The sequence below is a fragment of the Sinocyclocheilus rhinocerous genome, unplaced genomic scaffold (genome assembly GCF_001515625.1).
Source record: "Sinocyclocheilus rhinocerous isolate Xijiao unplaced genomic scaffold, SAMN03320098_v1.1 scaffold1112, whole genome shotgun sequence".
NCBI classification, from domain to species: Eukaryota; Metazoa; Chordata; class Actinopteri; order Cypriniformes; family Cyprinidae; genus Sinocyclocheilus; species Sinocyclocheilus rhinocerous.
Genome location: NW_015657961.1, coordinates 1,592,117 through 1,601,693, shown reverse-complemented (window position 1 = coordinate 1,601,693; position 9,577 = coordinate 1,592,117). Strand labels below are relative to the sequence as shown.

The window sequence follows — 9,577 nt, the reverse complement described above, 5'->3', positions numbered from 1 at the left end:
AAATACACACACATACATATATATATATAAGAAATATATGTAATATATATTTATATATAATATAAATCATATATATATATATATATATATATATATATATATACACAGTTGTGCACATAAGTTTACACTCCCCTTGCAGAATATGCTAAATGTTCATAATTTTAACAAAATAAGAGGATCCTCCCTCCCTTCTGCCTCTTGCTCTCTTGCCATCAGCTTGCGAAAAACATGGAACTCCTCTGCAGTTGCCATGGCGACCTGCGTCAGGTAGGTTTCCTTAGAGACGCAGAGGATGTCTTTGAGCGGGGGGTTAAGGATGAGAGTTTGGCCCTTTTTGTCTGGCGTCTGGTACAGTCCCCTCCGTTCCAGAAAACAGTGACGGCACCGGAGCTCAGAGAGAGACAACCTGAACAGCTTTGCCTTTACCATCTCTGGCTGCCGCACACCCATACGGAAATATGCATACTGCGGGGAGAAAACAAGCTGTGCGTCAGTTTGAAACTACTGTAAAACACTAACTGCCCTTTAACTTGAAACTTCAGTGATCCAAAATGGCTCACACAACAGTGAAACGTCATTTACACAGACAGTTTACCCCAAAATTTTGTATTGTCATCAGAGCCAGGAAAACTTTTAGTGAAAAATAGCAGCCCTACCTGAAATTTGTACTCCAGCTTGGCCAAATCCTCCTCCAAAACCTCAGGTGAGTCTCTGAGGATGTCTGTGACCTGATGGATGGTGAAGAGGCATTTCTCTCTGAGCAGTCGGGACACCATGTTTACCCTCTTGACTGACAGAAGCATGACTTCGGGGTAGCGACTGATCATCCTCTGCAGACTACCTGTGGACAGATTTCGGACAACTCTCCATCAGTGGCTTTCAAACTGGTGTCTATGGACACCCAGCGGAGCACTAGAGGGTCCATGGAAAATTTCAGAGAAAGAAAAATTACAAAATGTACAGTGTGGGGGAAAAAGAACAATAAATAAATCTGCATATAATTTTGAGAGAAAAAATATTTTTATTAGGGCTGTCAAATTGATAAACCGTGAGTAATCGCATTCAAAATAAAAGTTTGTATTTAAATGATGTGTGTGTGTACTGTGTATATATATGTATATATAAATACACACACATATTTCTTTAACAAATCTAACTGAAACCAAACTTTTGAACAGCATTGTGTAATAAATATTATTCACTGTATGTCTCATGGTGTGTAATATACAGTTGTGCACATAAGTTTACATACCCCTTGCAAAATATGCAAAATGTTCATAATTTTAACAAAATAAGAGGGATCATGAAAATTGCATGTTATTTTTTATTTAGTACTGTCTTGAATAAGCTATTTCACATAATGTTTATATATACTCCACAAGACAAAATAATAACTGAATATGTAAAAACGACCCCGTTCAAAAGTTTACATACCCTTAAATCTTAATACCGTGTGTCATTTCTTATAGTTGTTCATGAGTCCCTTGTTTATCCTGAACAGTTAAACTGCCTAAACAAAGATGGATTTCAAAATCATACAGTCACTGTTGGGAAGGGTTCAGATATGCAGAAGATGCTGGAAAACCAAAGAATGTGCAGGAGCTGAAGGATTTTTCAGAAGAACAACAGGCAGTTTAAACTGTTCAGGACAAACAAGGGACTCATGAACAACTATCTCAAAACATAAAAACAGTCATGGATCATCCAGGAAATGACACACAGCATTAAGATTTAAAGGGATAGTTCACCCGAAAATGAAATTTTTTTCTTCGGAACACAAAATAAGATATTTTTGATGTTTATTTTCCGTGTAAACAACGCGTGCTAATGCATGTCCGTGTTTTAAGAAATATTTACATGTATATATATATATAAATATACAGTTGTGCACAAAAGTTTACATACCCCTTGCAGAATATGCAAACTGTTCATAATCCGTTTAAGGGTATGTAAACTTCTGAACGGGGTCATTTTTACAAATTCAGTTATTATTTTGTCTTGTGGAGTATATATAAACATCTGTTATGTGAAATAGCTTATTCAAGATGGTACTGAATAAAAAATAACATGCGATTTTCATGATCCCTCTTATTTTGTTAAAATGATGAACAGTTTGCATATTCTGCAAGGGGTATGTAAACTTTTGTGCACAACTGTCTATTTATATATATACATGTAAATATTTCTTAAATATATACATGTTTGTGTGTGTATTTATATATATATCTTCTATATATTATCTTCTCCCCTTTCTTGCAATGTACATATTTTCAAAAATTAGGTTTTCCCTTGATTATAGCTTGTTGCATTATTTTCTGTAAAGCTGCTTTGTAACAATATTTATTGTAAAATGTGCTACACATATGCATTCTAATATGCTGATTTGCTGCTCAAGAAACATTCCTTGGTTGTGCTGGTTAATATTGTTGTGGAAACCATGAATGATACACTTCTTTTTTTCAGGATTGCTTGATGAATAGAAAATTCAAAAGAATAGTATTTATTTGAAATAAACTTTTGTAACAGTTTAGCTGAATATAAGTATTAATGTCTCTAAAAAAAATTAATAAATCTTACTGACCTCAAACTTTGGAACAGCAGTGTAATTTACTAAAAGACAAGATGCATCACCTTCTACCAGTCCCATCTTCCTCAGATGATCGATGTGCTGCTGTAAGTCTGCACCTTTAAGTGAATATACTTCTGGACACTTCTGCATTATTTTCAGGATACTGGAGGGATTTAAGCCCAGGAGCAACAGCGCTGTCAGAACAGATGGAACATGTTTCCCGCGGCTCTTCATAGCACCTTCATGCATCTCCTTGGCTTGAGATTCTGAGAAGCCCATCTCGAGCAAAGAGCACAGGGTGAGCTGATTCCCAGGGCTGTGGGTGACCTGACTGGTGTGAGATGGATTTGCTTGATGGGGCTCTTGTTGTGTGGAGCAGAACGGCATATGACCACTGCTCACCGCCACAGGACAAACACTCCATCTCCACATCCATCGCACTATCTGAGATATAGAGGGAGGAAGCAAATGCTGTTCAGTTCAATACATAATGGCCCCAAAATGTCTGGACACTACATTTATTTGGAAGAATATATAAAACCACGCTACAGCTTTTCTCAGGACTAACTTTTTCTGAGCCTTTTGTCTTTTAAGCACCTGATGGGGATTTTTAGTATTTAGTATATGTATCAAGTCATTTTTCCTCAAGTAAAATGTATATATTGTAATTAGTAATTAATAACTGGCTTCTAATAGCCACTTGCCACTGGCTCTGCACCCCTTTACCTAAACTCACTACTTCAGACTGCCCTCCAGAAGCTTGAGTTCTGCAAGTGAATGGCACTTTGTAGAACCATCCAGAATATTGCTATTCTATCTAATTGTTTTCTTTGAAAAAAACAAAAAAACAACTTGACTCTCTAACACTAGCGTTCTCTATTCTTAGAGTGCTTTCACATATAGTTCGTTTTAAAAGAACCAAACCCAGTTCACTTAAAGTGAACCAGAAAGGGAACCAGTTGAAAGTGACCTCTGTCCTTTTGGTATTCACAATATATGTGGACTCAAAAGAGAACCCAGTTTTTTTTTTTTTTTTTTGGTGTTCTTCAGCACTGAAGTGATCTCAGATCCTTTCTTGTTCACACCACAATTTCATAAGAACTCAGGCCCCAGCTTTCTGTGCAGCAGTGAAATGCTGGAGTCTGATGTACTGGAAAACATGGAAGATGAAGTGGACAGGAAGGGGGTTATGAAGAGCTGGCAATCCCTGATCATGTCACCGGTCAAGACATTTGCAGAGCTTTAACAACCCATTTCAAAATTAAAAGAGAATATTATGTATAAAGTTATTTCAACTTTCTTTTTTTCTAAGACAAGTTAAGATAAGTTACAGTTGTAAAATGTTTCTGTGTTCCTGACTTTTTTTTTTTTTTATTCACAATAAGCTGTATTTCATTGTTCAGTGTTATATTATAATTATTATTTTTTTTCTTTCTAAAGAATCATATACTATTATACTATGGTTTGTCTGAATACTCGATTCTGATTGGCTGGCATGTGTACATTAAAACCATTTAATGCACAGGTCTGAGTCAGTTTATTCACCGTTCTATATAAATGCGCTGCTTCTATTGACACACAAACAAACACACACACACACTTGAATATGTGGTTTACAGGGACTCTCCTTAGGTGCAATGGTTTTTCTGTTGTAAAAATTTTATTTTCTATCCCCTTACCCTAACCCAGGGGTGTCCAAACTAGGTCCTGGAAGGCCACTGTCCTGCAGAGTTTAGCTCCAACTTGCCTCAGCACACCTGCCTGGAAGTTTTTGTTGGTTGCTTCTATTTTCCTCGCTTTGGATAAAAGCGGCTGCTAAATGATTACATGAATGTAATAAAATGCTAAAAGTGTTCACCCAGTAGCTAGTAAATTCGGAAGATAGAAGTAGTTTTTGAACTCGGTAGTTGAAACCAACTTAAAGAAACATTGCTACAAAAAAAAAAAAAAAAACAGCATTTGTGTAATTTGACTTTTAAACCATTTAATTATTGAGACTTCTAATCGTGACAAGCCCCAGTCTCCATTACGTGTGTATGTTGAACTGATATTGTATGATGCTGTAACTATTTGCTGAGGGGCTATAAACTATTTTTAATAACCTTTTAGCTTTTGTGTTATGTAGTCACTCAAAAAATGAACGTGTAATTATTAGATAACAATTAGAGAATAGTTTTGTATTCAGTATGAAGAGTTTGCATTTCCGTGCATCGAGGCAGTTGTTTCTTGCAAAATTATCCTTAGTTTTAACAAACGTTGTTTTAGGAGATTCAGATTTTCTAGCAGTCACATATCCTATTATAATATTAAGTAAGCTATTATTTATTCATTTGTTTTCATTACGCGATTCATCACAATTGAATGTTAGGCTACTCTGGTTCCCACCAGCAAATCAAAGAAACCGCTTCCTACAAAGTAACCAATCGCGATATATTTAACGGTAGCTATATTGCAGTTGTTGAACATTCAGTCTAGTGTCTAATTCTATGATAATGTATGAAATATTTTATAGTTTCGTCCTCACCTGTTTTCTGCATACATGTGAACCCATATCTGTGTCGCGTCAAAATACACCGGCGCTGAAACAACAGTCAGACTTCAAAAGTTCCGGATGTTTGAACAGAAGACGAAACAAAAGTGATTATAAACTGCAAATATTTTATTGAAGAATTCTATTGACATTAACATTTGATAGAGGCTTTACAAAGCCTGTGTACAATTTGAAATAATATCAGAGTAACCAACAGCCAAAGCAAACTGAAATTATGCCAATAACAATTTATTCATAGGATAAATAAAAAATGTATTAAAATATTCATAATTTAAAATGATAAAAATCTACCTAAAATTCTTGTAAAGTTCTGAAGGCCTAATAACAAATATGGTAAAGCTCAGGTGACCCTAATCAAGGTCTAGTGCATGTGTCATATATGTTTTAACAGGACAATTATTGTGCTCAACATCATAGTATTACAACAAACAGCAAGAACTTTCTACATCTCAGAATACAATGTTTTAAAAACTCCATGAAAGGTGAAAAACAACATGTTCATAAATACACTCCTATTCCTTCACCAAACACAGAGATAAAGCTGTTCCTTAGCAACACAGATGGCTTCCATTCCCAGTCACACTTTTCTTTTGCTCTTTGGACGGACTGGTATCATCAAGGAGGACAGCGGCAGCTAGACGGAGAGTTCTGCAGAGATTGTGCATTAGTGTTCATGGTGACATTAGATGTAATGTCATAATTAGTTGAGCAGAACGCATTAGTGTTTCTTTCACAACAGCTCCTCACTCATCGGTAAGATATTTCAGCAGCTCGGACTGCAGCGCCACCATTGTTCTCCTCTGTTCCTCATCTTCCTCATCATCATCTTCATCTTCTAAAGGGGTGTCCTCTGAAGTGCTCAGATTGTTTTCGGGGTCCAGGTAGAGGATATCTGCCCGGTGCAAAGCTAAATATTATAATCTTTTTGGAGGATGAAAGAATAAATGGTCACAATATGAAATAACCTAAAACCAATAGTCTTACCATTGCTAGAGGGAAAGACCTCTGCCCACGAGTACTCTGCTAGATTTATGGGTTGCTGAATCCACTGCGACTCCAAGAGCTCCTCTAGAGTCATTCTTTGATCAACCACCGAGTGCAAAAGACCAGCCAACAGTGCATACAACTCTAAAACAACAACACAGCAACAGGTTGAACAGTAATAAATGGTGTTTTTGCAGGTTTTCTTTTAAAAAGTAATGTCCAAAAAGACATCTTATTTTTTGAGAAATTATTCAAAAAGAACTGTTATGATTAAAATGAGAACAAATTTCTGCCAATGGGCTCAGAAAAATCAACTTAATGTAAAGTGAAACAAGTCTTCAAGCCTCATTGACAGATATTTCTTCTTATTTTAAGCATAAACTCAAATTTGCTCGATTTCTCAGAAAACAAGACTTCATATCTTCATTTTGCATCTCAAGTAGTTCCGTTCATCTTCGGAACACAAATTAAAGGGTTCTTATGATGTTGCTAAAAAGAACATTATTTTGTGTATTTGGTGTAATGAAATGCGTTTATGCGGTTTAAGGTTAAAAAAAAAACATTATTTTCCACATACTGTACATTATTGTTTCTCCTCTATGCCCCGCCTTTCTGAAACGCGTCGATTTTTACAAAGCTCATCGGTCGGAAAAGCGAAGTGTGCTCTGATTGGCCGGCTAAACATGTCTCTAGAACAGACATAAGGCAAAATAATCACTAAGTAAAGGTGTAACAAAATTTCTCTAGAATAGACATATGGCAGAAAAAAAAAAAAAATCCCGTGTCCATTATGCCTGCGGCAACCACATGTGACGACCATGCTGGACTCCGCTTCTCCCACGGTGAAAGCCAATCCGGCGATCCACAGCGCGAAGTTGATGTATTTCCTCGGCGACCAGCACGGATCAGCTCTAGGTATGACGAAGCAGATATCGTCCTCTTTTGGAAGACCAAACAAAGTGGTTTCGATTTCACAACGAAACACACAGCGTCTCCACGGCATGGCGGCAGCAACAACAATACAACAGCGAGAATAAAAGTTACGCCTTCTTTCTTTGCGTGAACATTTGGGCGGCGTTATGCAAATCTTCCCACATCGTGACGTAGATATGTGAAATAACTTTTATAAAGAATATCTCTTTGGATTTGAGACTTTAGTCTTTGCAACTTTACAGATCTTCTTTATGCACCAAGAGCTTGTAACACTTCAAAGAAAAAGGAAAAATTTAAATCGCATCATATGACCCCTATTAAGATATTTTTGATGAATTCTGAGAGACATGAGCGTGAGTAATTAATGACAGAATTTTCATTTTTGGGTGAACTATCCCTTTAAGGATATGTAGATATTTGTACTGGTAAATAAGCCAAAAACACTGAGGAAAATATAAAATTTCTGCAGTGCAAACAACATTTCAGGGCATGTCTGTGAATTTAATACTTTCTGCTCCAATTTAAGATCTTTTTAACGCCTTCATTTGTGGAATAAAGTCAAATTAGTCAAATCAGTCATGTGTTTCCAGTCAGTCTTCATAGCTGTGATGAAGCAGAGCTGCAAACCTGTAGATATCTGGCATGGAGGGTTGAGTCGGGCCTGCAGGGTTTCCTCCACACTGCAAAACGGGTTTTCACTGAAGAGTAAGGTGTATAAGAGCACTCCTAGAGACCACATCTCCAGCTCTGGACCCTCGTATCTACATACATCAAAATATAAAATACAAAAAAGCAAATACATTAAAAAAAATCTCATATTTTACCTGTATATGTAAGCATAATGGTTTCAACATTATTCTTGCATTCATTATTCAGCATTCGGTCATTCACCTCCACAGGCTTAAAGTGAACATAAAAATTGCATTTCACAACTTTTTTTTTTACTTGTGATGTTGCATGTTTCCAAGTTAAAAAGGGTATTTAAACCTATTTCAATATCCAAACAGGATTAATGAAACCTGAGTGAATAATAAATGTTAACTTGTCACTACATTAAAATAAAGAAAGACCTGATCTGATAAAGAAATGCATTCTGATATATCATTACGTATATTATGCTGATAAGAGAGCGCTGAAGGTTCCTGATCATGCTTACCGAAAGTTTATTTTCGTCATCTGCTGCACTGACAACCTTGAGAAAAAAAGAGAGAAGCAAAATTCTATGAATTCTATGAAAAGTCAAATCAAAACCAATTTTTTTTACATAAAAAAAAAAAAAAAAAAAAAAAAGTTTGGTTTTCCCCCCGCTGTACCGAAATCATACCGAACCGTGACGTTAAAACCGAGGTACGTACCGAACTGTCATATTTGTGTACCGTTACACCCCTAATAAATATATATGTATGTGTATATGTATATATCTTTATGTTACCCTTCTCAGACCCTTAAAGGGAGTTTTCTTGAACTATCCCTTTAACCACCTGATCTTATCCTGTATTCTGTCCTTATCAAGCTTAGACACACAGATGGAACAGAGATGTCTGTGTGATGTTTCAGTACATACGGGTTTCCCTGAAGCACCTCTGGTGAGCAGTACTCCAGAGTGCCACAGAAGGTATAGAAGAGCTTTCCGGGTTCCAGCAGGGCAGCAGAGCCAAAGTCGATCAGCCGGATATGGAATTTAGAGTTTATGATGATATTTTCATCCTTTATGTCCCTGTGGAGCACTCTTTTGCCACACAGGTAACTCACTGCAGCTACCAACTAGGTACAGACACATTCAGATACACATCAGGAAAAAGTGATCCAATTACAACTTCTCTGTGCAACAGTTCTCACAACCTGTTTCTCACCTGTCTGAAGATGTAGCTCGCTAGAGGCTCATCCAGTCTTGGCTGCATGTCGATAAACTCAAACAGGTCTAGCCCGTCCCCATGCTTCTCCATGACCATTTGGAAGAATCCCTCATTCTCAAACACCTCCAGCACCTGCAGCAAAAAGTAATACACTCATAAACACAAATAGTGAGCATACTATAACTAGCATTTTGGCAATGTTCAATATAAAACTTGACATTAATCCAGAAAATTTATAATATGAATATTATATCTATAAATGTATTGTTCAAATATTGAACAAAAAAAGATTGGGGATGTACAGTGAAAGAAATAAATTTTAACTTGGCATTTTTCAAATATCGGCATCGGACGATAAGTTTTTCTGTTTGGCCGATGCGTTCGAGGTGTTATTTTGACGGCGCAGCGGACTTTTATTTTGACAGCGCTGAGAGCGGCAGCGCCTGAGCACACAGTGCTCACATTGATTCTCCCTCTTGTTCGTGGTCGTCGTTAAAGGGGTCATATGATCCGATTTCAATTTTTCCTTTCTCTTTGGAGTGTTACAAGCTCTTGGTGCATAAAGAAGATCTGCAAAGTTGCAAAGACTAATGTCTCAAATCCAAAGAGATATTCTTTATAAAAGTTAAGAGTCAACCACGCCTACCTAAAACGGCTCGTTCTAACACGCCCCCACATACCTAC

The 9,577-nt window shown here is 36.8% G+C and overlaps 2 protein-coding genes across 4 annotated transcripts in view; both read right to left on the bottom strand.

Moving 5' to 3' along the window:
- LOC107721702 (transcription termination factor 4, mitochondrial-like) overlaps window positions 1-5,172 on the bottom strand; it is a 12,088-nt gene extending 6,916 nt beyond the window's left edge. Inside the window, exons 1-4 of the mRNA XM_016529839.1 lie at window positions 5,094-5,172; window positions 2,632-3,013; window positions 657-841; window positions 167-465 (exon numbers count right to left, since the gene is read on the bottom strand). Of these exons, the coding sequence (XP_016385325.1) occupies window positions 167-465; window positions 657-841; window positions 2,632-3,013; window positions 5,094-5,120 (893 nt within the window). The 5' untranslated portion in view covers window positions 5,121-5,172. The remainder of the gene's footprint in view (window positions 1-166; window positions 466-656; window positions 842-2,631; window positions 3,014-5,093) is intronic.
- Window positions 5,173-5,282: 110 nt separating this feature from the next.
- LOC107721791 (PAS domain-containing serine/threonine-protein kinase-like) overlaps window positions 5,283-9,577 on the bottom strand; it is a 16,750-nt gene continuing 12,455 nt past the window's right edge. Inside the window, exons 16-21 of one of the 3 annotated variants that reach the window (XM_016529957.1) lie at window positions 8,891-9,025; window positions 8,602-8,801; window positions 7,665-7,798; window positions 6,105-6,248; window positions 5,868-6,027; window positions 5,283-5,768 (exon numbers count right to left, since the gene is read on the bottom strand). In XM_016529957.1, coding sequence (XP_016385443.1) covers window positions 5,669-5,768; window positions 5,868-6,027; window positions 6,105-6,248; window positions 7,665-7,798; window positions 8,602-8,801; window positions 8,891-9,025 — 873 coding nt within the window. In that variant the 3' untranslated portion in view covers window positions 5,283-5,668. Of the gene's footprint in view, window positions 6,028-6,104; window positions 6,249-7,664; window positions 7,799-8,601; window positions 8,802-8,890; window positions 9,026-9,577 lie in introns of all 3 variants that reach the window. The other 2 variants (XM_016529958.1, XM_016529959.1) reach the window with 2 other exon arrangements.